Source organism: Elephas maximus, chromosome 12 (genome assembly GCF_024166365.1).
Source record: "Elephas maximus indicus isolate mEleMax1 chromosome 12, mEleMax1 primary haplotype, whole genome shotgun sequence".
NCBI classification, from domain to species: Eukaryota; Metazoa; Chordata; class Mammalia; order Proboscidea; family Elephantidae; genus Elephas; species Elephas maximus.
Genome location: NC_064830.1, coordinates 25175497 through 25202904, shown reverse-complemented (window position 1 = coordinate 25202904; position 27408 = coordinate 25175497). Strand labels below are relative to the sequence as shown.

At 37.5% G+C, this 27408-nt stretch overlaps 1 protein-coding gene across 3 annotated transcripts in view; it reads left to right on the top strand.

Annotated features, from left to right (window-relative positions):
* The window catches only part of LOC126086472 (nucleolar protein 10-like), a 124125-nt gene that overhangs the window by 17874 nt on the left and 78843 nt on the right, over window positions 1-27408 (top strand). For 2 of the 3 annotated variants that reach the window (XM_049902705.1, XM_049902704.1), the window contains 6 exons: window positions 5091-5176; window positions 9481-9559; window positions 11465-11489; window positions 11629-11774; window positions 11996-12145; window positions 15017-15083. In XM_049902705.1, the coding sequence (XP_049758662.1) occupies window positions 5091-5176; window positions 9481-9559; window positions 11465-11489; window positions 11629-11774; window positions 11996-12145; window positions 15017-15083 (553 nt within the window). The remainder of the gene's footprint in view (window positions 1-5090; window positions 5177-9480; window positions 9560-11464; window positions 11490-11628; window positions 11775-11995; window positions 12146-15016; window positions 15084-27408) is intronic. The other variant, XM_049902706.1, reaches the window with a different exon arrangement.

Here is a 27408-nt window from a genome sequence, read left to right as displayed (position 1 = left end):
ATTTAGTATTCATTGAATGTTACTATATAGGATGTATATAGGACTTATGCAGTAGCATTCAATAAATACTGAATTATACCATAATACCTTTGAAGCAGAGTCCTTCATACTTGTCAAAAATTTTTCCTGATAAATACTCCTGATTTTAAAAAAGCAAATATGTCAAAAGTGTATAATAAAGAAATGTTATCTCATACCTTCTAGTCACCAAAGCCTGTATCCCAGAGGTAACTTATGGTTTGGACTGTGTCCTTTTGGGGTTTTCTTCTATGTATATGCAAATATGCACAGTACATATGTACATGTTGTGGTGGTGGTAGTGGTGTGCCATGGAGTCGATTCTGACTCAGCAACACTATAGAACGGAGTAGAGCTGCCCTACAGGGTTTCCTAGGCTGTAATTTTTTTTTTTTTTTTAATTTTTATGGGGGAAGAAGATGCTAATCATTTCTCAGGCTAAAAGAATTGAAGTAAAAATTCAAGCCTCTACTTGGCTATATTGAAGGATTCTATGGGCAAAATATTGAACAGCACAGGAAGCATCAAACGAAGATGGAAGGAATACACAGAGTCATTGTACCAAAAAGAGCTGGTCAGTGTTCAGCCATTTCAGGAGGTAGCATATGATCAAGAACTGATGGTACTGAAGGAAGAAGTCCAAGCTTCACTGAAGACATTGGTGAAAAACAAGGCTCCAGGAATTGATGGAATACCAATAGAGATATTTCAGTGAACAGATACAATGGTGGAAGTGCTCACTTATCTATCCTGGCTAACCAACAGGAAGGGATTCATATTTGTTCCAGCAGGTGTTCCAGCAGCATGCAGAAATTATCGAACAATATCATTAACATTACACACAAGTAAAATTTTGCTGACAATAATTCAAAAACGGTTGCAGCAGTACATTGACAGCGAACTGCCAGCAGTTCAAGCCGGATTCAGAAGAGAAACAAGGGATGTCATTGCTGATGTCACATGATCTTGGCTGAAAGCAGAGAATACCAGAAAGATATTTACCTGTGATTTATTGACTCTGCTAAGGCATTTGACTATGTGGATCATAACAAATTATGGATAACATCGCGAAGAATGGGCATTCCAGAACACTTAATTGTGCTCATGCAGAACCTGTGCATAGACCAAGAGGTAGTGGTTTGAACAGAACAAGGGGGTACTGTATGGTTTAATATCAGGAAAGGTGTGTGTCAGGGTTGTATCCTTTCACCATACTTACTTAGTTTGTATGCCGGGCAAATAGTCTGAGAAGCCAGACTGTGAAGAAGAACGGGGCATAGGGATTGGAGAAAGACTCATTAACAACCTGCGATAATGCAGGTGATAAAACCTTGCTTGTTGGAATGAGGAGGACTTGAAACATTTACGGATGAAGATTAAAGACCACAGCCTTCAATATGGATTACACCTCAACATAAAAAAAAAAAAAAAAATCCACACAACTGGACCAGTAAGCACCATCATGATAAACAGAAACTATTGAAGTTGTCAAGGATTTCATTTTACTTGGATCCATAATCAATGCCCTTGTAAGCAGCAGTCAAAAATTCAAATGATGTATTATTGCATTAGGCAAATCTGTTGCAAAAGACCTCTTTAAAATGTTAAAAAAACAAAGGTGTCACTTTGAGGACTAAGGTGTGCCTGACCCAAGCCTTGGTATTTTCAGTTACCTCATATGCATGTGAAAGCTGGACAGTGAATGAGGAAGACTGAAGAAGAATTGATGCCTTTGAATTATGGTGTTGGTGAAGAACATTGACTATACCATGGCCCACCAGGATAGAGAACAAATCTGTCTTGAAGGAAGTACAACCAGAATGCTCCTTGGAAGCGAGGATGACGAGACTTTGTCTCATGTACTTTGGACATGTCATCAGGAGAGACCAGTCCCTGGAGAAGGACATCATGCTTGATAAAGTGGAGGGTCAGTAGAGACTGTCAGTGAGGTGGATTGACACAGTGGCTGTAACAATGGACTAAAGTATAGCAATGATTTTGGTGACCGTTTTTTGTTCTGTTGTACATGGGGTCGTTATGAGTCAGAACCTACTCAGTGGAACCTAACAACAACAACAGTCTTTACAGAAGCAGACTGCCACATCTTCCTCCTGAGGCACCACGGGTGGATTCAAACTGCTGACCTTTTGGTTAGCCCCAAGGGCTTAACCATTTTGCCACCAGGGCTTCTTATATATATGTGTACATATTATATATTTAAAAGGTTTTTTCGAAATGAAATTATATCGTACGGTGGTTTGCCATCTTTATTTTTAACATAATAGCGCGTAATGAGCATCCCAGTGCTTTGGTATATATAATGCTGAACTTATTTTTTGTAGGTTATTAAAACATTCTCATATGGACATAATTTAGGTTCCTTTACTCAAATTATTTTAGAGATATTAGAGATTATGATGTGAAATGGGACACACAAAGCATGTAACAGTATGTCGAGTGTGTTATAATACTGTTATGCCTAAATCAGGCCAATGAAGCATTCTCTTGGTAACTCATTGAGATTACCACGGAAAAGTTTTAAAATAGTTTTCATCAGGAAAAAACCAAAAAGAATCCATTGGCGCTGAGTCAGCTCCAACTCCTAGCAACCCTATAGGACAGAGTAGAACTGCCCCATAGGGTTTCCAAGGAGAGGCTGGCTGGTGGATTTGAACTGCCGACCTTTTGGTTAGCAGCCCAGCTTTTAAGCTAAGCTCTGAACCACTGTGGCACCAGAGCCCTGCCTTGAGAAAACAGTTTTTAAAAAGAGCCCTTTCAGAGTAATCTAGGCTAGATATCAAGAAACATGCTCTGTAAGAGAACTTAGGTGTTAGAAGTTAAATATTAGAACTCTTCCACCAACTGTTCTAAGACTAGCACTGTGTTTGTACAAATGTTTAGATAGTGCTGCCCTTAGGCTGGGGTTTCTGAAATGTCTTGATATTGGAAGCTTGAAAATTGATATGTGTAGTCAGACTAGACTTAAAAAGAATTAATTTTTACATTAATTATGATATGAGAATGCTGTAGGACCCGGCAGTATTCCATTCTGTTGTACATAAGGTAGCTGTGAGTCAGAACTGACTGCACGGCATCTAACAACAACGATAATGTTGGATTTTGGTGTCTTTTTTGACAGCTGATGTTATTGTCAAAATCAAATAGTAAGTGCTTGCGTTTTGTGCTTTTTGAAGTACATCAGAGTGGAGGCTTTAGCAATAAAAATATTAAAATTTTGGTCATAGAAAGCCAGTATGGTTCAGATAGATATTTTGTATTTATTCTGGAATTTATCGGTATACCATTTTGTTATTGAAATGTGACTTTTTTTTACAGCCATAAAGTCAATTAAATTACTTTGAGAAGAGAGATTTACACTGGAACATTTGGAGTTACCTGTTGCATGATTTCTCTTCCTCTATTCGTCTTTGTGACAGGCACGTTTGTAATACTATTGAAATATTAATGGTATCAAACTTCTAAGTATATTTGAGGTCTTACTTTTAAGACAGCTAATATATTGTCTAATTTTTTCCTTTGTGTGTGCTTATTTTATCATCACAAAATCCAAAAATACAGGAGAGTGCAAAGTGAGAAGAGTAGTTCAGTCCTCCCCTACTCCCGAACAGTGTCCTTCGGTAAACGCTGTTAGGAGTTTGCTCTCTGGCCTTTCAGAAGTTTTTCTGCTTGTACAATTTTTTTTTTAAAACAAATGGGATCATACTTTTTTAATATATATGTATATTTTTTTACCTTTACAGGTTGCGGGTGTATTTCTAGTGTATGTGTATATCTACATGATTCTTTTTAATAGCTGTGTATTGTTCCGTTAAATGGATGTATTGCATGCAGTTGCTTCCTTTCTCTGTAGTTTGCAGTTCTTTTTTTTCCATCTTTTTAAAGTTAATATTCCTTAGTTTTTTTTATTCATACTTCCAGAGAAGTTGAAAAGGTAGTTTAGTAATCACTTACATACCTTTTACGCTTTTGCTTTCTCTAGAAAACAAATATGTATATATTTGTCTCATATATATATGAACCATCAGAAAATAAATTACAAACATTATGACATTTTAGCCTTAAATACAGTAGTCCACCCCTTACACCCTTACCCGCAGGAGATACGTTTCCAGACGTCCCGTGGATGCCTGAAATCGTGGGTAGTACCAAACCCTGTATATATTATGATTTGTCCTGTACCTACATACCTATGATAAAGTTCAGTTTATAAATTAGGCACAGTAAGAGATTAACAAAAATAATAACAAAGACCAATTACAACAATTTATTTTAGTAAAAGCTATGTGAATGATGGAGTGGGATGGTGTGAGATTTCATCATGTTACGTACTCATTTAACATTTTCAAACCATGGTTGACCATGGGTGACTGAGACAGCGCAAAGTGAAACCGCAAATAGAGGGAGCTACTGTGCTTCAGGATATATTTCTCCTATACAGTCATGATACCATTATCGTCCTTGAGACAGTATCGATATGATTTTATATATTAAATATTTAATATTGATACTATAATATTTACCATATTCAAATTTTCCTGGTTATACCAAAAATGTCCTTCATAGCTGTTTTCCACTCAATCCAGGATATAATCAAGGATCAGATATACCTTTTGGATCTTTTTCTTTAAATAGAGTTTTAAAAAATTATTATGAAGTAGTTCAGCTCATGGTAAAACATTTAAACAGTACTAAAAGGGTCAGGGTCACTATGAGTTGAATCGACTTGACAGCAATGGGTTTTGAGTTAAAAGGGTATAGGAGGAGCCCTGGTGGCACAGTGGCTAAGAGCTCGGCTGGTAACCAAAAAGGTCAGCAGTTAGAATCCATCAACTGCTGCTTGGAAACCCTCTACTCTGTCCTGTAGCATCCCTGTGAATTGGAATTGACTCGATGGCCATGGGGGGAGGGGGGTATAAGGTAAAAAGTTAAATTTTTATTCCCCTTGAGATGATCACTGTTAACAAGTGTTTTTAAATTTGTATTTCTCTACAGCTTTTCTAATTAAAAAAAAAAATAGGTGCTGTTAAAATGATTGATTTTTGTTTGTTTAGGGTCGAGTGGAGTGCTGGGACCCAAGAGCTCGAAATAGAGTTGGCCTCCTAGACTGTGCATTGAGTAGCGTCACAGCAGATTCAGAGTAAGTGGAAGTTAAATGTTTATTTAATAAAATGCCGTGTAAATGTTCATCAGCTTCCCAGTTAAGCAAATGTTATCAATATACTAAATAATGTATGCAATAAAATAAATTGCTGAAGGACAAAGACCTTAAGTTCTGTATCCGAAGTTATATTTTGGGGATTGTTTTACTTAATCCTTTCCTGGATTTTTAAGTAGATAAGCCAGCTGAAATCACTTTGTAAATTACTACACAGAACATCTCTGTAGCTGCAGTGGAATTTTGTTAAAACAAACATGCTGCTGGAATTTATATTTCCAATTCTATCGAATCTGGTGATAGAACCAGGAATCCACCTCCACCCCAACTAGCAAAAAGAAGATGTGCTTTAAATTACAGGTGACAAGAAGCAAACGTTTTCAATATTTTCTTGTTCCTATTTTCCTAATTCCTGGATTTAAAATGATTAGACAAGTAATGCACACCTGGGGGAAAAACTGTAAAACAAAGTATAAGATTGAATTAAGTAAACAATACCAGTTCCCTGACCTTTCCCTCCTCACCGGAGATGGTTGTTTTCTCACAGCTTGGTGTATAGTCTTCCGTATATTCTTGTATGTTCATATTAACGCGTATACAGGTACATCATTTGCTTGGTCAGAGTCCTGATGTGGGATTATTTGCTGTGATCAACTCAAGGATGCCTTGTCTCTGGGATATTAATAGGCATAGTCATGTGATTTTACTAGCATATAATCATTTCAGTGGATGAGATATTTATGTTACCGTATGGGATACTGGGTGTTTGGTGGGTAGCTACAGAAAGACTGTGAACCTTCTCAATTATTGAAAAATTTCAGTGATTTGCATTTTTCTGGGGGACAGGGTCTGTAGTTCTTTCTTTTAAAAAATCAGCCTATGTCAAGTATCCTTGACGTAGAAAAAAGTTAAGAATCACCAAATTAGATGGTTCTGTGCCTGTGTACATTTTTCATTATGTGGTAAATAATGACTGAATGAATTTTTTTTTTCATTTTTAATTGTAATGATGAAAGTGAGCACAGGAAGTTATTTTCTTTCTGACTATTGATATTGAGTGTTATTAAAATAATGTTAATGAACAAACTTTACTAATCATTTAAATTGGAAAATTTACTTATTCTGCATTTGTTAATGGAATAAACCAATGGAAAGTGCACATCAGTTATTTCATATGGGCATGAAAAGAAAACGAATCAGGTACCTGCTTATTTTTAGGAAGTAGATAATCAAGTGAAAGATATTTAGGAAGCAGAGAAGTTGTTGTTTTCTCTTTCTTAAACATTTACTTGTCTTTGAATTGAAATAAAGAGACTTGGGTTCTAGCACAGGTTCTGTCATTAATTGTGTCATCTTGAAAGTCATTTGAGAAAACATGCCACCAGGAGTTATTTTTAGTATGTCTAAGACTATTTCTACCATAAATTTAATGACCATGATAGCAGTAAAATTGTAGAAAATGTAAGGAAGAGATGTCAGAAAATAATTTCGACTGTGATCTTTAGAACCATGGGGGTATTTATTTTGTATGTATATTTTAAAAATGGAAGGTTGATTCACAAACATTTTAGTGGCCTCTTTGTTCCTTGGTGGTGACATTTTCTGATGGCAGTTAAATATTGGCCCTTTTGATTTATTTTTAAAAATAATTGTGTTATTTTATAAAAAGGATTTATATTTATTATTTAAAAATGCTAAGTAGTTTCAAAAATGCAAAAAGGGAAGTAAAAAAATCACTACATACACACAGGTAGCTATAACTATGAGTAACCAGACTGCTTTTGTTTATGAAGAACATTTACAGTTTTTTATTACTGTGTGCCTGTTTACGGGTCTATGATTATTTCCTGAGAGAAAATTTATAGAAATTGAACTCCTGGGTTAAAGAGTTCATGTTTTTAAGGTTTGTGATACACACTGCTGAATTGTTCATGGAAAATTTACATCATTTTAAACTTCTACTAGCATAGATAGAGTTCATATCCTCCCACTCTCCTTAGCCCAAGGCATCCAACATTGTGTTATTAGTAATACTAAAGTGATAGAAGGAACCTAGATATTTAGCAAGAGGATATTGGTTAAATAAAACTTGGTAGAAATAATAGTTAACAGATGAAAAAAACCAAAAACCAAACCCGTTGCCGTCAAGTCAGGTCCGACTCATAGCGACCCTATAGGACAGAGTAGAACTGCCCCATAGAGTTTCCAAGGAGCGCCTGGTGCATTTGAACTGCCAGCCTTTCGGCTAGCAGCCGTAGCACTTAACCACTACGCCACCAGGGTTTCCAAGTTAACAGATAGCACTTTTTATTTGCCAGGTACTTTTCTAAGTTCTTTACAGATGTTAATTTATTTAATTCTCACAGCAAACCTTTGGTGCATATACTATCTATATCATAGACGAGAAAATATCCATTGATGGCATATGTACTACTCTTTCTCCTCACGTATTGATTGTCTTGTTACCCAACATTTCCAATTTACAACAGTAGTAAAAAACCTGCTGTGCAGCTGTTTTGCACATTAACAACGTATGCTGGACAGTAATGAACACTGGGGTACGAGATGAGAGTAATGCTGGCTGTGATGGTTAAGGCTGAGTGTCAACATGGCTGGGCCATGATTCTCAGTTGTTTGGCAGTTATGTAATGATGTAACCTGGCAGTTATGTAATGATGTAGTCGTCCTCCGTTTCGTGATCCGATGCGGTCCTCCTCCATTTTCACATAACACTGAGTTCGCATAATGACCTGGTCCTTGGAAACTAATCATGGCACTAAGTATAGATAAGGTGCATAGCAGTTGCATATATACTGTATGGTCTTGAAGAATTATGGTCACAAGCATGTTTATTACCAGGGAGGGATGTTCATAATACACTATGAAGTGGCAAGCAAATTATACAGTTGCCTGTAGAGTTTTATCAAATTTTTATAAGGAAAAAACTGAACACATATCTATAATCACAGGAAAAAAATCTGGAAGTGCACCAAAATGTTAGCAATAGTTTTTCTTGCTGCTTTAGTCTCAGCTGACTTTATTTATTTATTATGCTTACTTTTTTTCTCTGCACAAACATAAGCTGTCACCTCTGTTATTTAACGAAGTTCTGGAAGAGGGGGCCAATATAAAAAGAGAAGAAACAAGTGTTAATACTGGAAAGGGAAGGACAGGTTATCATTATTTGCAGATGATATGATTTTGTGCCAGAGAAACCCAGTAGAATCAACTGAAAAATTCTAAGAACTAGTGTGGGAGTTTGGTTACAAAATAAATGTATACAAATCAGTGACCTTGGCATTTATCAGCAATATCCAGTTAGAAAAATTATAATGAAAAAAGCTTTCATTTCTAACAATAAAAATTATAAAATAGCTGAAGGATAAACTTAATAAGTACCTATCTGAAGAAAGTGACAACATTTTGTTAAAAACCAAAGTTTGAATAAGTAGAGAAAAATAACCTATATTGAAATACAATTCTAAAGTTCATTTTGAAGAGTACATGAGCAAAAATGATGTGGACATGAGCCACAGGATTCCAAACAGATGTATCAGTGTAGTTAGTGGCTGAGACTTTAGGTGGCATAAGAGACTTGATGATACTAATAGTCAACAACCTGGACTGGAAGTTCTGGTCCAAGGACCTGTAGACAGTACATGTTGAAATCAGAGCTGTTGTCTCTTCTGACTTTTCATCTACCACTCTTTGCACCACAGATCGTTGCTCTCAGCACTGATAGTCCTGACTGGGAATGAGAAACATATTCCAGAGTTGTAGCCATAACTATTCATTCTGTCTTTGATCCTTATGGAGGCTCTAGGGTCTCCACTGGGGCCTAGTCGTTTAGTTAAGCTTGACATGACTAACTTTAAAGTGGAAATGGATGTGATCATGCCCAAATGTAAAATTGTTTCTTCTTGGTAAAAAAAAAAAAAAAAAAAATTTCTGTGAATACCTTATTCTGGCTGAGTAGGAGGATATTGTCATACTCTTCAATTGGTTTTATGTTTCCCAGTAACTTTTTTTTGTTCGTTTGTCTGTTGCTACTTAAGACTATTTCTTATATTTTTTCAAGAAGATAATTTACAGATTTTAAAAGGTAGATCACGCTTGTATGTTAAGCTTATTTTTTATTATGAAAGTTTGGGGGCAGTTACCTTATAAATAGAAGGCTGGAAATGTGATTTTCTTTGTGAGACTTGAAATGAAAATTAATAATGAGCTTGTTACTCAGAGGGAGTTTTGGTCTTGTATACATAGAACACAAGTATTCTGCCTTTCAGGATAAACAGATTACCAACAATCTCAGCTTTGAAATTCAATGGCGCCTTGACCATGGCAGTTGGAACATACACAGGGCAGGTAAGCTTCCTTGAGTTGGAAATTAGGATTCTATGTAAGGTGGGAAACATCCATATGTCTATGAACCAGGCAAGCTGAAAAATGAAGTATTATTGTTTAGGCCGGAGTTGGGGGGCATGCCAGTACGTCAGCTTCTTCTAGCACCTTGAGAAGTTTGGATTCTGGCCTTGGTGGTTGGTCAGAGAGGCTGTAGAGCTGTAGCTGCAGTCAGGTAGGCCTCAGTTCCCTTGGCAGTGGTTAGGAACAACATCTTTGAGTGTATGTGGAACAGAGTTCTTTGGTCAAAAAAGTTTGTGAATCTCTCTTAGAGATTCACAGTGCACTGAAATACATATTGAAGGCTCTGAGAATTCCTGTAGTCAAGAAATTTGTTTAAAATGTATTTCCAGGATTTACTTGCCCAAGGAACCTTTTTTCATATAGCACCAGTAACTACATGCCATGCAGTGAATGGCAGAATAAACCAAAAACCAAAACCAAACCCACCATGGGCGAGTCAATTCCAACTCATAGCGACCCCGTAGGACAGAGTAGAACTGCCTATAGGGTTTCCAAAGCTATTAATCTTTATGGAAGCAGACTGCCACATCTTTCACCCACGGAGAGGCTGGTGGATTTGAACTGCCGACCTTTTGGTTAGCGCAGAGTGCTTTAACCATTGTGCCATAAATCAGGGCACCTTGTTAGTAGAATCCACCTTAGAAAATGCTCGTCTGAGGAGTAGGAATGAAATAGTTGCAGAGAATTAATATGGTTCATTCTTTTTCTCATTTTTCTTTGTCTACATTTAATTAAGTGTTTATTAATTTTGATTATTTTTTCTTTTTTTCTGTAAATCTCTGAAAAGATGGTCTAATACAGGCCAGCAGGAGACCCTGCCCAGCAGGCAAACCCCTTGAGAAAAGAGAGTGTAAGAAGGCACTTGCTGTCTTGAAGTTTACCGTTTCTTTCTAATCCCCGCCTACCTATGGGAGGACTGTGGCCAGAACAGGCAAATATCTCTGTGTGTGATTGAGATAGATTAGTTCCTGCGGCCCACAGGTCTTCCTTTCTACTCAAGGTTCACAGTCTTCAACAAAGCGACAAAGCTTCCAATGGCAGTAAAAAAAAAAAATTCCAGCATTTAAAAAGCATGAATATTGATGAAATAAAAAGTTTATTTTTATTTTATGGAAAAGAACTTGTTGATTCTTTTGGATTAAGTGAAAAATTCTGTGTAATTCTATCTCGTAAGCATTTAACTTCATGCTGACTTTAAGCGACTTACCCGGTAGAAATTGCATTACATATGTAAAGACTCATAAGAGTTGGGCCATAATTGGAAATGCCAATTTGGAAAGATTGAAAACAAGTGGCTAAGTTCTTCTTTACAACTTTTCAAAGAGTAATATATATTTGACTATGATTAAATAAGATTTATGTTAAAATCCCATACCTACCGGATATTCACTGTGTGCCTTGTCTTGTGCTGTTGTCACATATATTATTCTATTTAATTATTTTAACAGCAAATCAGTCATCCACCCACGCACCCATCCACGCTTGCATGCATCTGTCATCTATCCTTCTGCACGCTAGTGTAACAGAATGGAATGAACTTAGTATTGATAGCAAGCAGAAAACTTAGAATTCTCTAACTCCTAGACGTATTTAAGAAATGATAGTTGTTTGAAGGAAGGCTGATTTGAATGTCTGTTTCTATGAGTAATGGAAGGCCTGGAGGTGCAGTGGTTAAGAGTTTGGCTGCTAACCAAAAGGTCTGCTATTTGAATCCACCAGCCCCTCCGTGGAAACTCTGTGGGGCAGTTCTACTCAGTCCTATAGGGTTGCTATGAGTCAAAATTGACTCAATAGCAATGGGTTTATGGGTTTTTGGCTCCCCCTAAGTCCCATCTTCGTTAACAGGTATCAAGGAAGAGGTTACACATTTGTAAGTTTTTCCTACCTCCAGAGGGGGGTCTAAGACTGCCTCCAGTAGATTTATTTCCCCCATCATCCTGAGTCAAGAGGGGATCTGTCACCTGGGACTAAGACCTTGCTTCCTCAGACCCTGTTGCCTCTAATGACAGGGTCGGAAGAGACGCCCTCCACAATAGTCAAAGCCTCAACCACACCATTCTTCTCGAATATACCAAAACTGTCTTCATTCAACTCGACAGCAACGGGTATCTTCATTATGCCTTTCACTTCTGTTTGTGTTACTAGGACAGTGCTGGTACGTAGTATGTCCTCAGTGTATGTTTGTTGAATTAATGAATGAAACAAATTATGACTGACTTTAGAATCTTAGCACCCTGAGTAAGGGCGTTCATTGTGTTCATAAACAGATAGTGAAACAAATAAATAGCAGTCATTAGAAGTTTTAAATGTTTCTTTTTGAGATAAAATATTTAGTTTGTTTAAGCAGAAACAACTTTTTCTTTTTTTATCTTTTAGGTTTTATTATATGATCTTCGATCTGATAAGCCATTGCTAGTTAAGGATCACCAGTATGGTCTGCCCATTAAGTCAGTTCATTTCCAGGAGTCATTAGATTTAATTTTATCTGCAGATTCTCGAATTATCAAAATGTGGAATAAGAACTCAGTAAGTACTTTTTGTTGAAAATACTTTCTTATTTGCTTGTTTTTCTAATATTTTCTTTCCATTGCCTTATTTTAGTTATGTGGGTTCTTGAGATGAAGATACTGAGTATCCATTTGGGAATTTAGTGGGAAATCAGTTACTGCAGGATAGGTAACATCTATACTCAGATAAAGCAGTCATGATTGCTCTCTTTCTATTAAATTTTTCTGTTTTGCAAGAACTTGCATGTTTATGTAGATACTCAGGTAGAGAATAAACTGTTTTAAAAAGTCGATCTATGAGAAATCCCCCTAGATCTTGAGGCTCTTTCACAATTTTAGGAACGTTTTTATGAGTTACAGATTATCTTGTCATATCAGTATCATGATGCCTGCTAGTTTCATCCCCTTTCTCTATTTCAAACAAGTGAATTTTAAAGAAATCACACCTTTACAATAATTTCTTGAAAGTATTTTCTTAAGAATATCTAATACTCTCTTCCCTCAACTCCAAGCATTGAAAAGTAACTATAAATCTGTCTTGCTGGTTTTAACCTACCTTCTTTTCATTTTACATTTTAAAACTTAAGTATTTGAGAGAATAGTAAGAGGTTACTTCATCAAATAAATGGGAAAAATACATTCTGTGTAGCAATTGCTTTTAAGAGTTCTTTGCATTTAGTTAATTGGAATTTAGCATCTTAGCCTGAACAATGTATCACTGGTTTTTCTGTTTGTTTTTGAGATACAGGGGATGGAAGACCCACCAGCTTTAGCATTAGTTGCCAGAGGGCAAGTGTCTGTCTTTTCTGTGGGCGTTAACAGGTGCTATAGAGAATCCCATTACAATCCAACCTGTCAGAATCCCTGGCTTCTTGTACCATTACTTTCCTTTTATTTCATTTTGTTTACTCCCAGAGTATTGACCTCCTGAGCTTACTCTCTTTGTCCCTCTGAGTCTGTTGGCAGAGATTCAGAGCTACCCTCAAGGTATGTTTGGCCTCTCTCATAGTGCCTTGTGACTCTAATTTATATTAAGGAGAAAAGAATGTGTTTCCAGCTTTTCTAAATCCTTGGAAAAATTACCCTGATGATTTCCCAGAACCTCCTTTGCTGTTTGCATTTGTTGGCTTTGGATTTGAAAATTTTCTAGGAAAATTTATTCTCCTTCTGTGCTGTTTTGGACCAGAATTTTCTCTGCCCTTTTTCTGGCAATCCAAACTAATTTACTTTAAAACAGTATGTATTGTTAATACCATAAATTTTTGTTTAAAAATTCATAAAATACTGATAAAGTAGAAATTATACTCGACCGTACTTCTGTCCTTCTTAGGTAATAGTGACTCCCTAAATGTAATAATGGCTGTTGCATTAGATGTTTCTTCCAGACCCTTTAACTGTTGCACGTTGTTGTTATTGTATGCCGTGGAACCAGTTCTGATTCATAGCGATCTTATATGACAGTAGGACTGCTGCATAGGGTTTCTTAGGCTGTAATCTTTATGGGAGCATATGGCCAGGTTTTTTCTTCTGCGGAGCGGCTGGTGGTTTTGAACTACCAACCCTTCGGTTAGCAGCTGAGTGCTTAACCATTGCGCCACTGAGGCTCTTTTAACTGTTGTATAGTTTTTCATGATGTCGCTATATTATTTAACTGTGGCACCTTTTTGCTTTTGTTCCATGTTATTATACCTCCTTTTCTCTCCATTTTTTCCCCCTTCTTTTCTCCGTATTTCGTTGGAGATTTGGGAGGAAAGAGCTAGATGTGTGAATTTCACCATTTGTCTTGAATTAGGATGTTACTGCTGTTTTTAATTGAGCCTGAAATAACCATCTTCACCATGCTTTACACTTCTCCTTTTGCCACAGGTGACCACAGCCTGGGTCCTTGAGTGGTGCAGACAATTAAATGCTCGACTTAGGTGAAAGGCCGCAGCCTCAGAGACTCTGTGGAGCAGTTCTACTCTGTACCCATGGAGTCCCCATGAGCCTGAATTGATTTCAGTGGCAACTAACAACAACAGAACAAGAGTCACAGCCTGGTGCCAGTCTTCTAATAATGACTTATAAATGCAGAAGGGAGTAGTAATTTTCATTATCAGCTCTTGAAATCATCGTGCTATAATTGCTACAGTAAATTTTATTTTGGCATTTTGTTTCTTATGACTAAATAACTTCCTCTTGCCAACACCCACATTACTTGGTTTGGCTTGCCTTGCTTTCCTTGTTTATCTTTTCCTTTACCTTTCCCCACACCCATCTTCTTCTGTATTTTTTTCTTTTGCTTTCCCTCTCTTAATTTTTTTAAACTTAGTATATTTCCCCCACACTGAAGATAAAGATTTTTAGCTTTAACTAAATAATATTAAAACCTACTATATTCATAGGATTTTGTTGTGTAAGTTATTTATATCCATTATCTTACTTGATTTTCCTCAAAACCTTGTAATACTGGAACAGCAGATACTGTCCTCACTTTACCATATTAGCCATGTCTCCTTCTTTGGTAGTTTTGAGTACAGTTTAAGTAGGGTCTGTTTTCTAGATTATGAGGATTTTTCTTTTAAAGTTGATGCACAACTTTAAGTTTTATCCATATCCACTGTGAAGACATTTTGTTAAATCTTTGTGTTTATGTTTTTGGACAAGTCCCCTCTCCTCTCTGGGCCTCAGTTTCCCCACCTCTACAATAAGAGCATTTGATACATTGATAAGATGAATTCTCTAAGATCCTTTTAAACTTCAATCCTGTTATTTCAGTTTTGTGATTTTATTTTTTTACATAGTGGTAGTGATTAGGTTATGCATTCAGTTTATTTTCTCTGTGTGACAATGCCAAAAGTTGTCTTCCTTTAATTTATTTCAGTGATTCCTTTTTTTGCTTACTCTGTAGGGGAAAATATTTACTTCCTTGGAGCCAGAACATGACATTAATGATGTCTGCCTCTATCCCAACTCAGGTATGCGTTATGTAGTAAATGGTCCTTCAATGATAGGCTATACTTTATTGGATTTTAAACTCATTTTATTTTTTAAGACAGGGTTTGGCTTGGTCAGGACACTTACTGAATATTGTATTTACTGGGAAAAATCAAGAGCAGGAAGTGGTACGGATGACTCAGTAAATGGCACTCTTCATGACTCAGATCTCAGCCAGCCTAGCTATTAGTAGAAACTATTAACAACGTATTGGTAGGTGGCAGGTGAAATGCTATTTTAGTTTTTAGCTCTTTTATATGATTAGTAATAAAAAATATTGGTAGGTGGGAGGTGAAATGCTATTTTAGTTTTTAGCTCTTTTATATGATTAGTAATAAAAAAAAAATAGTGTGTGCTAATTGCAGAAATTGAGGTCAGGGGTTGGAGAAGGCTGAAGTTGTCTAATAATATACAATGGCTTATGAAGCCATGGGCTTTGGTGTCTTCTCTGTTGTACACTGTTCAGCAAATTATGTGACAGATTCTGAGATTTAACAGTACCTTCAAAGCAAATCTATGAAGATTTTGGGGTATATGAGAAAAATGAGAGCAGTTCCCACTGTCAAGGAAGTACTCTGGGGACTGCGGTACCCAGATAACCTTGATAGAGGGATACAAGGCACAGCATGGACGGTTCCGTTGTGTAGGTACAGACGCACTTTGTCAACATGTTAGAGTGATTTCAACCAGAGCAACTAAAAAGATTATAGAGAAGGTTTTTATCTGCATCACGTTTTGAATGGTGAATGAGACTTGGTTAGATGGAGTTGAAGGATGAGGTGATCTATAGGAGAGAACAGTATAAAAGGAAGAGCTAAAAGGATAGGCTGCATAGGGCTTGTTTGGAAAAGGTGAGGACCCTCATGTGACTGGAACTCTCTCTGGTGGCTGTGGGAGAGCTGAAGTGGAAATTAAGTGTGAGGGTAAATAGGTTGTGGGGGCACTTGAATGACCTGCTGAATTGGTTCAGCTTTATTTATAATCAGAGAGGACCTTCTCGGGCTGTGCTTTAGAAAGGTAATTCAGCCATAATGTAAAGGGTAGATTGGTTTTGAACCAAAATGATTAGGAATAGAATAATACTATGGCCTAAAATAGGCAGTATAAGACAGCAAGTGTGGAAAGAAAGATCGTTTTGTTTTTTTTGAACGTTTTGCATGTTAGGGGGTGATGGGACAGTGATGTAGCAGGACCTGGCAGAGGATCTCAAACCTGGCAGTCCATCAGAATTACCTGGGGAAATTTTAAAAAAGTATAAATCCTTTAGCCTAGTCCCAGAGGTACTGACTCAGACTATTAGGGGTAGGGCCCAGAAATTGCTATTTTTAACAGACTTCCCAAGTGATTCTTATGTAGTAAGGCCTGCACTAATCCACAGTCCAGTATGGTAGAAAATATGAGCTCAAGATAAGCAGATCTACAGTGTAAATTTTTGAGACATGCAAATAGAGGTTATCTCAGAAGTGGGAATGAGTGAGCTTACCGATGGAGGACGTGTGGAGTGAGACAAGAAAGGGCAGGACGTGAGACTTTGTTTAGAGGGAGAATGAGGAGCCACCTGAGAAATTTAACAGTGACATGATGACAGGGAAAGAGCCAATAGTTTTTGAAGTGTAACAAGCTGAGAGAGGAGAGGTTCAGTCGCCATCGATCAGCAAATATTAAGTATTACAGAAGCTGAGGCAGGAAGGATAGAACCGAGATGTTATTGGATGCTACTGTGTTGCCAGTCTAGGTGATGGGTGCCATTATATACATTTTTCATTTAATTTTTTTATAGCCCTGTGTTGTCAGTGGCACAGCCCTGGTGGCATAGTGGTTAAGAGCTTGACTGCTAACGAAAAGGTCGGCGGTCCAGATGCACTAGCTGCTCCCTGGAAACCCTATGGGGCAGTTCTGCTCTGTCCTATAGGGTCGCAAGGAGTCGAAATTGACTTGACAGTGGTGGGTTTTTGGTTTTCCTGAAAAAGATGAGAATCCGTGGGCCTTTGTAATTAGCATTTCATTGGTGGTAGTTGAGAGGATTTTATTATAATGCTGGAGGTGAAGTCAAATTATGGTGAGTTGAGGAATAAATTGCCAACAAGGATGCTAGGCTCCTAGTAGAAGGCATTGGAATGGTCTAAAATGGGGTCTGAGTTAAATGATAAGGTGAGTAAAACCAGGTGGATTTGAGGTTAGAACAAGGAGGAAGAGCAGGTTTAGCCGGATTGAAGGAATGAGTTTGGAGGATGGCAGATAGTGGTGAGAGAAATTCTAGAGCGTACTCTCTAGTTTAGTAGCCACTAGCCACATGTGGCCATTAAGAACCTGAAATGTGACTAGTTTGAATTAAGATATGCTGCAAGTATAAAATGTACGCCAGATTTCAAAGACATTGTACCAAAAAAAAGTAAAATAGTTCATTAATAATTTTTTATACTGATTACACGTTGAAATGATAATATTTGGACGTATTGGGTGAAGTAAAATATATTAATATTTTACCTTTTTCACTCCTTTTAATGTAGCTACTAAACGTTTAAACTCACTTATGTGGCTCTCAAAAGATATTTCTTTTGGTTGGTATTGGCTAGACTTTGAGATCTTTAAAGAGTTTTGGACAGTGGTGAGGTACAAGGTATTACTAGTGCTTGTGCTTGGCTCAAGTGGAGTGGGGATTATTGAGCCTAGTAAGCTGCCTGGATTTTTCCACTGTAACCAAGAATGCAGAGGCCCAACGAGGCACCTGCTGAAGCAAGTGCCAGTCTGTTAACTCGCCTGGCTGCGTGTATTCCATGCTGCTGTGCTTGTGCACTCGTTCTCCATTCCCTGAGCAGGGCTAAACGTTGAACTCTATTTGTGGTCAGCTTTACATTTCTGACCTTTCAAGGTCAACTCTTGTGGAGCCTCTGCCTGCCATCTTTAGTGGACGTAAACATCTGTTAAATCCACGAAGTGTGAGACTGCTTGGCAAGGGATCCTCTTTCTGAAAATGCTTAAGCTTTCTCAAGCTGTAAAGAAACCCATTCTTAAAATTCCATCAGTGATGAAGGTTGTTGGAATTACAAGGACTGAGGAGAGTGAGGCTTACATATATATTAGAGGGGAAGGGCTCTTGTCCTAGGTCACTGCTGAGTCTGAGGCATAAAATGGAGTTGAAAGGGTGCTGATCATTCATTTAGGATCTCTGGAAACCCAACTATATTTTTTTCTCTTCAGTCTTAAGACCGAAAATGATTTTATTTTCTCATGATAAAAATAATGCAAGCTTCATAATGAAAATTCAAAGTCTTTATTTCTGGGGAAAATATCCAGGACATTTATTTAATAAAGATCATTATGTTTATAATATTTTAATTGTGTGAGCATTTATAGTATTCCAATTTTGATAATTAATAAGTTAATTTTAAGAAAAAGTGTTTAACAATTTGGAAAAAAGACCTTCTTAACGATAGCATTTATAAAATCATCTATACCAGGGGTTGGCAAACTGCAATCTGTGGACCAAATCCAGCCCACCCCCTGTTTTTGTTTGGCCTGTGAGCTAAGAAAGTTTTAAATTTTTAAACGCTTGAAAAAAAAATCCAAAGAAGAATACTGTTTTATTACATGTGGAAAGAATACAAAATCCAAATTTTAATGTCTTTCATCATAAAGAACGTTTTGTGCAAACACAGTCACACTCGTTCATTTATGCCATGCCTGTGGCTGCTTCTGCCAGACTGCAGCAGAGTTGAGCAGTTGCCACAGTAACCATTTGGCCCACAAAGCCTAAAATATTTACTACTTGGCTATTTATAGAAAAAGATGGATGACTTCTGGTCTGTTAACTAATTTCATAGAAAGGAAAGGTCACTTTATCCCCAGTCTCCTCCCTTCCCCCCTCCAGTTTTGACAGTTTTATTGAGATATGTTTGACATACCATAAAATTCGTCTGTTTTAAGTGTACACTTCAATAGCTTGTAGTATATTCACAGAGTTGTACAACATCACCACTGTCTAATTTTAGAGCATTTTCATCACCCCAAAAAGAAACCCCATGCACATTAGAATTCATTCTCCATTTTCCACCAACCTTCCCAACCCTATGCAACCAGTAATCTACTTTCTGTCTGTAGGATTTGCCTATTCTGGACATTTCACATAAATGGACTCATACAATATGTGGCATTTTGTGACAGGGTTCTTTTACTTAGCATAATGTTTTCAAATTTCATCCATGTTGTTGCATGCATCAGAACTTGTACGTAATTTTGAGTTGGCCTTCTTACGCTAAGCACAATGCATTTGAGATTCATGCCGGTTGTTGTATATATAAATAGCTCATTTCTTTTTATTGCTGAGCAGTAGTCTGCTGTTTGACTTGCACTTCAGTTTGTTCATCCATTCGCTAGATAAGTGACTTTTAGGTTGTTTCTGATTTTTGGAGTTAAAGAATAAAGCTGCCATAAACATTTCCGTACATATTTTGGTGTGAACCTAAGTTTTTAATTACTCTAGTAATATGGTCTTATGGTAAGTATATGTTTAACATCGTAAGAAACTCTGAAAATGTTTTCAAAAGTAGCTATTCCATTTTGCTTTCGCACCAGCAATATCTCAGAGTCCCAGTTGCTCCACGCCTTCTCCCTCACTTGGTATTGTCAGTTTATTTTTTAAAATTTAGCCATTCTAAAATATGGGTAGAAGTTTCTCGTATTTTTTTTTTTAATTTGTAGTTTTAATTTGCCTTTCTCTAATGACTAATGATGTTGAGTATCTTTTTTAGTACTTACTATCTATATTTCTTCTTTATCAAAGTGTTTGTTCAAATCCTTTACCCGTTGTTATTAAGTTGCTTATTTTCTTATTGTTGAATTTTGAGAGTGCTTTAAGTTTTTTAAAAGTAAGAAAATTTTTTTGTGGTAAAATACGTGTAACAAAAATTTTGTCATTTTACCTGTTTAAAAATTTTTTTATTGTGTTTTAGGTGAAAGTTTACAGCGCGAATTGGTTTCTCATTAAATTTATACACAAACTGTTTTTTGACTTTGGTTGCCGTCCCCACAGTGTGCCAGCACTCTTCCCCTTTCCTTTTGCACCCCACGTTCCTGTGTCCATTCTTCCAGGTTTCCTGTCCTTTCCTACCCTCCTGTCTTTGTTTTTGGGCACGCGTTGCCCATTTGGTCTTATATACTTGATTGAACTAAGAAGCACATTCCTTATGTGTATTATTATTTCTTTTGTTGTTGTTGTTGTTGTTAGGTGCCATCAAGTCAGCTCCGACTCATAGCGACCCTATAGGGCAGAGTCGAACTGCCCCACAGGGTTTCCAAGAGTGACTGTTGAATTCGAACTGCCAACCTTTTGGTTAGCAGTCAGGCTCTTAACCACTGCGCCCCTGGGGCTCCATTGGTTTTATAGGCCTGTCTGATCTTTGGCTGAAAGGTAGACTTCGGGAGTGGCTTCAGTTCTGAGTTAGCAGGGTGTTTGGGGCCATAGTTTTGGGGGTTCTTCCAGCCTGTGTAAGACCAATAAGTCTGATCTTTCTTTGTGAATTTGAATTTTGTTCTCCATTTTTGTCCCGCTCTGTCAGGGACCCTCTGTTTTGATCCCTGTCAGAGTGATCGGTGGTGGTAGCCGAGCACCATTTAGTTGTTCTGGGCCATTTTAACCACTTCTGAGTGCACAATTAAGTGACATTCATTAGATTCACCATGTTGTGTACTTATCACCACTGTGCCCAAAACTGGTTCCTTACCCCAAACAGAAACTCAGTACCTGTTAAGCAACAACTCCCCATTCCCTCTTCCCCAGCCCCTGGTAGCCACTGATTTTTGTCTTTATGCATTTGCCTTTTATTAATATTTCCTATAAGTGGGATTATTTAATATTGGATCTTTTTTGCCTGAATTCTTCCATTTAGCATATTTTCAAGGTTCTTCATGTCACAGCAGGTATCAGAACTTCACTTTTTTAATATGTAACAAAACATTTGCTATTTCAGCATTCTTCACACATGCAGTTTAGTCATGTTAATTATATTCATCATGTTGTCCAACCATCACTCTTATCCATTTCTAAATTTTTTCATCAATCTTGACAGGAGATCAGAGTTCCCTAAGCACTGAGCTCTTGTTTTCCTCCCTTCTACCCCTGGTGTAGACTTTGGTCTATATATACTTACCTATTCTAGATATTTCATGTAAGTGGGATCATACATTTGTCTGCTTGTGACTGACTTACTGCAGTTAGCATAATGTTTTCAAGGTTCTTTCATGTTGCAGCATGTATTAGGACTTCATTTCTCTTCATGGCTGCGTAATATTCCATTGTACGTATGTCCCACATTTTGTTTATCCATTCATCTGTTGATGCATCTTTAGTCTGTTCCCACCTTTTGGCTGTTGTGAATAGTGCTGCAGTGAAAGTTGGTGTAAAAATATCTGTATTCTTGCTTTCTGGTCTTTTGGGTGTATACCCGGAGTGGAATTGCTGAGTCATATGGCAATTCTGTGTGTAATTTTTTTAGGAACTGCCACGCTGTTTTCCACAGCACCTGTATCATTTTACATTCCCACCACCAGTGCACGAGGCTTGCAGTTTCTCCACATCCTCAGCAACACCTATTATTTTCCTTTTTGTTAATAATACCCACCCTGTTGGGTATGAAGTAGTATCCTCTTGTGGTTTTGATTTAGTGATGTTGAGCATCATTTCATGTGCTTGTTGGCCATTTGTATATCTTTTTTGGAGAAATGTCTGTTTAAGTCCTCTGCCTAGTGTTTAATTGGATTGTTTGTCTATTTGTTGTTGAGATGTAGTCATTCTTTATATATTCTGTACATTAAACCCTTACTGGATATACGATTACCAAATATTTTCTCCCATTCTATAGGTTGTCTCTTTACTTTCTTGATAAAGTCCTGTGATGCTTTAGTGTTTAATTTTGATATAAATTCAAATTATCTCATTTTTCTTTTGCTGCTTGTGCTCTTGGTCTGAAAGCTTTACCCTTTTGTTTTTGTCTAAAAGGTTTATGGTTTTAGTTCTTATATTTAGGTTGTTGATTCATTTTGAGTTACTTTTTGTATATGGTGTTAGATAGGGCTCCAACTTCATTCTTTTGCATATGACTCTCCAGCTGTTACAGCACCATTTGTTGAAGAGACTATTCTTTCCTCCTTGAATGGACTTAGCACCTTTGTCAAAAATGAGTTGACCATAGATGTATGGGTTTATTTCTGAACCCTCAGTTGTATTCCATTGGTCTATATGTTTGTCCTTATACCAGTACTGTACTGTTTTGATTATTGTGGCTTTATAGTATGTTTTGAAATTGGGAAGTGTGAGTCCTCCAGTTTTGTTCTTCTTCAAGATTATTTTGACTATTTAGGGCCCCTTGCAATTCCATATAAATTATGAGGATTGGCTTTTCCATTTCTGGGAAAAAAAAAAAAAAACGCTGTTGAAATTTTGATAGGGATTGCATTGAATTTGTAGACTGCCTTTTTTTTTTTTAATAACTTTTATTGAGCTTCAAGTGAACGTTTACAAATCCAATCAGTCTGTCACATATAAGTTTACATACATCTCACTCCCTACTCCCACTTACTCTCCCCCTCTTGAGTCAGCCCTTTCAGTCTCTGCTTTCTTGACAATTTTGCCTGCTTCCCTCTCTCTCTATCCTCCCATCCCCCCTCCAGACAAGAGTTGCCAACACAATCTCAAGTGTCCACCTGATATAATTAGCTCACTCTTCATCACCGTCTCTCTCCCACCCGCTGACCAGTCCCTTTCATTTCTGATGAGTTGTCTTCGGGGATGGTTCCTGTCCTGTGTCAACAGAAGGTCTGGGGAGCATGGCCGCCGGGATTCCTCCAGTCTCAGTCAGACCATTAAGTTTGGTCTTTTTATGAGAATTTGGGGTCTGCATCCCACTGATCTCCTGCTCCCTCAGGGGTCCTCTGCTGTGCTCCCTGTCAGGGCAGTCATCGATTGTGGCCAGGCACCAACTAGTTCTTCTGGTCTCAGGATGATGTAGGTCTCTGGTTCATGTGGCCCTTTCTGTCTCTTGGGCTCTTAGTTGTCGTGTGGCCTTGGTGTTCTTCATTTTCCTTTGCTCCAGGTGGGTTGAGACCAATTGCTGCATCTTAGATGGCCGCTTGTTAGCATTTAAGACCGCAGACGCCACATTTCAAAGTGGGATGCAGAATGATTTCATAATAGAATTATTTTGCCAATTGATTTAGAAGTCCCCGCAAACCATGTTCCCCAGACCCCCGCGCTTGCTCCGCTGAGCTTTGAAGCATTCATTTTATCCCGGAAACTTCTTTGCTTTTGGTCCAGTCCAATTGAGCTGACCTTCCATGTATTGAGTGTTGTCTTTCCCTTCACCTAAAGCAGTTCTTATCTACTGATTAATCAATAAAAAACCCTCTCCCACTCTCCCTCCCTCCCCCCCTCGTAACCACAAAAGTATGTGTTCTTCTCAGGTTTACTATTTCTCAAGATCTTATAATAGTTTTTTTTTTTTTTTTTTGGGTAGTATTGCCATCTTAGCAATATTAAGCCTTCCAATCAATGAACACTATTTCTTTCCATTTATTTGGGTCTCCTTTAATTTCATTCAGCGATGTTTTATACTTTTCATTGTACAAGTCGTTCACTTCCCTGGTTAAATTTACTCCTAGGTGTTTTACTCTTTTAGATGTTATTGTAAATGTAATTGTTTTCTTAATTGCCTTTTCGGCTTGTTCACTGCTGATGTATAGAAATACAAGTGATTTTTGTGTGTTAATCTTATAACCCCCAAAATTTTATTAAGAAAAATTTCAAACATGCAGGAATGTTGAAAGAATAGTAGTGTGATTTTTTAAATTCTCTACCTAGAGTCAACATTTGTTAATATTTTATGTATATGTACACCAAACCAAAAACCCAAACTCATTGCCGTATAGTCAATTCCGACTCATAGCAACCCATAGGACAGAGTAGATGCCCCATAGGATTTCCAGGGAGTGTCTGGTAGATTCAAACTGCGGACCTTTTAGTTAGCAGCCAAGCTCTTTGTTTACCACTGCATATCACAAAGACTCCAGTATATATATGGGGGTCCTGGTGGTGCAGTGGATATGTGCTTGGCTGCTAACTAGAAAGGTCAGCAGTTTGAATCTACCAGCTGCTCCTTGGAAACCCTATGGGGCAGTTCTACTCTGTCCTATAGGGTTGCTGTGAGTCAGAATTGACGGCAAGGGGTTTGGTTTTGTGAGGGGGGAGGGGAGGTTTAGTGGAATTACTTGAAAATGAGCCACAGAAACCTCACCTCTATCTAATTCAGCATTTGTCTCACAAGAGTAAAGACATTCTTTTTATAAAGTACCATTATCATGGAGTCCCTGGTTGGCGCAAGTGGTTAACACACTCAGCTGCTAACTGAAAGGTTGGAGGATCCTTGGAAGAAAGGCCTGGTGATTTGCTTCCGAAAAATTAGCCATTGAAAATATTATGGGGCACAGTTCTACTCTGACACACATGAGATTGCCATGAGTCAGAACTGACTTGATGACAACTCTTAATTGGTACTATTATTGCACCTAATAAAATTAGTAATAATTTGCTAGTAAAATTATCTTATATCCAGTCAATTTTTTAAATTTTTTCAATTGTCCCTATAATGCCTTTTTAAAGTCTTCTCTTTGGAACCAGAATATTATCAAGGTTATTTGTTGCATTTAATCGTTAATACCTTTTTAGTTTCTTTTAACCTAGAGTACTCCCCCTACTTTTTTTTTTTTTTCCTTTCTCTATGACATCAGCTTTTTTAAGATCAGGCCAATAGTCTTGAATAATGTGCATCATTCTGGATTCATGTGATTGTTTCTTATAGTGCTATTGAACTTGCTCCTCCAGCCCCAGTAGTTTTTCTAAAATAGAAGTGAAATCGAAAAGGCTTGATTAAAGTTAGGCTGTGCATTTTGGGCAAGAATGATTCATAGGAATACTGGGTCCTTCATGTCAGATCCCAACACATCAGTCATTCCAGTATCAGTGATGATAAGTTAGATCACTTTTGTTAAGATGGTGACCCCCATATCTCTTCATCATAAAGGATGTTTTTCTGGAAAGTAAAATTTTTAACAATGATGTTTTGGAAAGAGGAGTGATTGTTATTGTCAAAAAAACTCATAAGAGAGTATTAAACATACAAAACCTAGCTAAAATAAATTATTTCCTAAGATAGCAATAACAGTAAGACAAGCCAGCTTCTTTGTGGTTTGGATCTGAGCGTAGTTGATTCATATGCTTTACTGTCTTTCCCTTGCTATACCACACCTTTTCCTTTAATGCCACTCTTTGTATTTTCTGCTTAATCATTATGAGGTTAATCATATTTGAGAAAAGTTAAAACATTCTCCTCTTTTGAATCTTCTCAGTTATTCATTTTGGAGTAGTTAAAGCCTAATCATGATTATTGTTTTGTGATGTTTTTCTGATACTAAGACTGCTCAGATTATTGAGAAGTGATTCTATCTTTCTGGCTCATTTTATGGTCTTCCTCTTGTTCATTCAGTCATTTACTCAGCATACATACATTGAGCAACTGCTCCTTGTGGGGTATGGCACTTACAGAAATAACATGGTTATAAGACTTCGGTGTCCATTGAATTCATGTGGGGAGCTTGTTAACCCTTTCATGACCTACGGGGCATATGGTATCCCATATCTCAGGTTTCTGGGGACTCTACTTTTCCTGCTAAAAGTATTTGCTGTCCTCCACTAGGGACTTGTGAAAGAAATGTTCATTGAAAGCAAAATAGCCGGGATATCAGCCTTAAATGGGAGTTAGTGCATCCAGGAAGTGTTATTGGGTAGAAATTTTGTCTCTTTCGGCCTTTGTACAGATAGATAAGCCTTGTAAGTATATTTATGGTTTCCTTGTGGTAGTTAGGGAGCCCCAGTGGATATTTTGTGTGTGTATGTGACAGTACATCCTGCCACCCATGACTGGTGGAACAGATGGGCACCCACTAATCCTGGCACCTGAGGACCCCCCTGGGGTTTTATGGGAACATGTATTCCCAAATAATATTTCTCAAAATCCATATTACCAACTAAACATTTAAAAACACACTCCATGACTCAGCATGCTTCCGTTAATGGAAACAAATGGTATATATAAAAAAAAAATCCCAAGCAGAAAATAATAAAAAATAGGGTCTTGAAAAGGATTTAAGCATGCATATGTCTGAGTGCGCCCCATCTCAGACTTGTGGAATTAGGATTGGTGGTTTCGTTGCTATCCAAGTTTCTAGGTACTTACTATCTTAGTTATCTAGTGCTGCTGTAACAGAAATACCACAGGTGGGTGGCTTTCACGAACAGAAATTTATTTTCTCACAGTTTAGGAGGCTAGAAGTCTGAATTCAGGGTGCCAGCCCTAGGGGAAGGCCTTCTCTGTTGGATCCTGGGCAGCCTTCCTGTGGCTTGGCATCTCTCTTCCCCCTTCTCTGCTTCTTAGCTTGCTTGTTTAATCTCTTTTAAATCTCAAGAGATTGACTCAGGATACACCCTGCACTAATCTTGCCTCATTAACATAACAAAGATAACCCGTTCCCAATGAGGTTATAATCATAGGCATAGAGGTTAGGATTTACAACACATGTATTTGGGGGTTACGGTTCAATCCATAGCACTTACTTTGGATTTCTGTACTTATCTTATGGACAGGTAATAGTCTAAATACTGGCCCTGGGGCCACACTTGGAGTAGTACTGCTTTAGAGCAGTGTTTCCGATTTTAGCCTGTGTTTCGTGAGTGCTTTAGCTCCCTGAGCAGATACAGGCGAATATATGTGCATGTTTTGGGGAGGGTACTGTTGTTTTATCAAATTCTCTTTCACTGGTTTGATTGTACAGTGCTAGTTCATATTTGAAGTATGTTTTTTTGACTTTAGGTGCTGATTATCTTTTCCTTCTCTTTTAAAATGACATTTTTATTGTTGAAATAATAAACAAGAACATTAAAGGACGTTTAAAGGAAGAAACCATATGTATTTCCATAACCTTTTCTCAAGTACTATGATCATATTCATTTCTCTGTATTCTGTGTTCATTTGTTTTAAATTGTAGTACTCAGTACTCGTACTATGTATATAATTATCTTTTTCTTTTCCGTTTGGCATCATATTGAAAATATTTTTCATGTTGCTGTAACCCCAAAGGAAGCCCTGGTGGCGTGGTTAAGTGCTACGGCTGCTAACCAAAAGGTCAGCAGTTCGAATCCGCCACGTGCTCCTTGGAAACTCTATGGGGGCAGTTCTGCTCTGTCCTATTGGGTCGCTA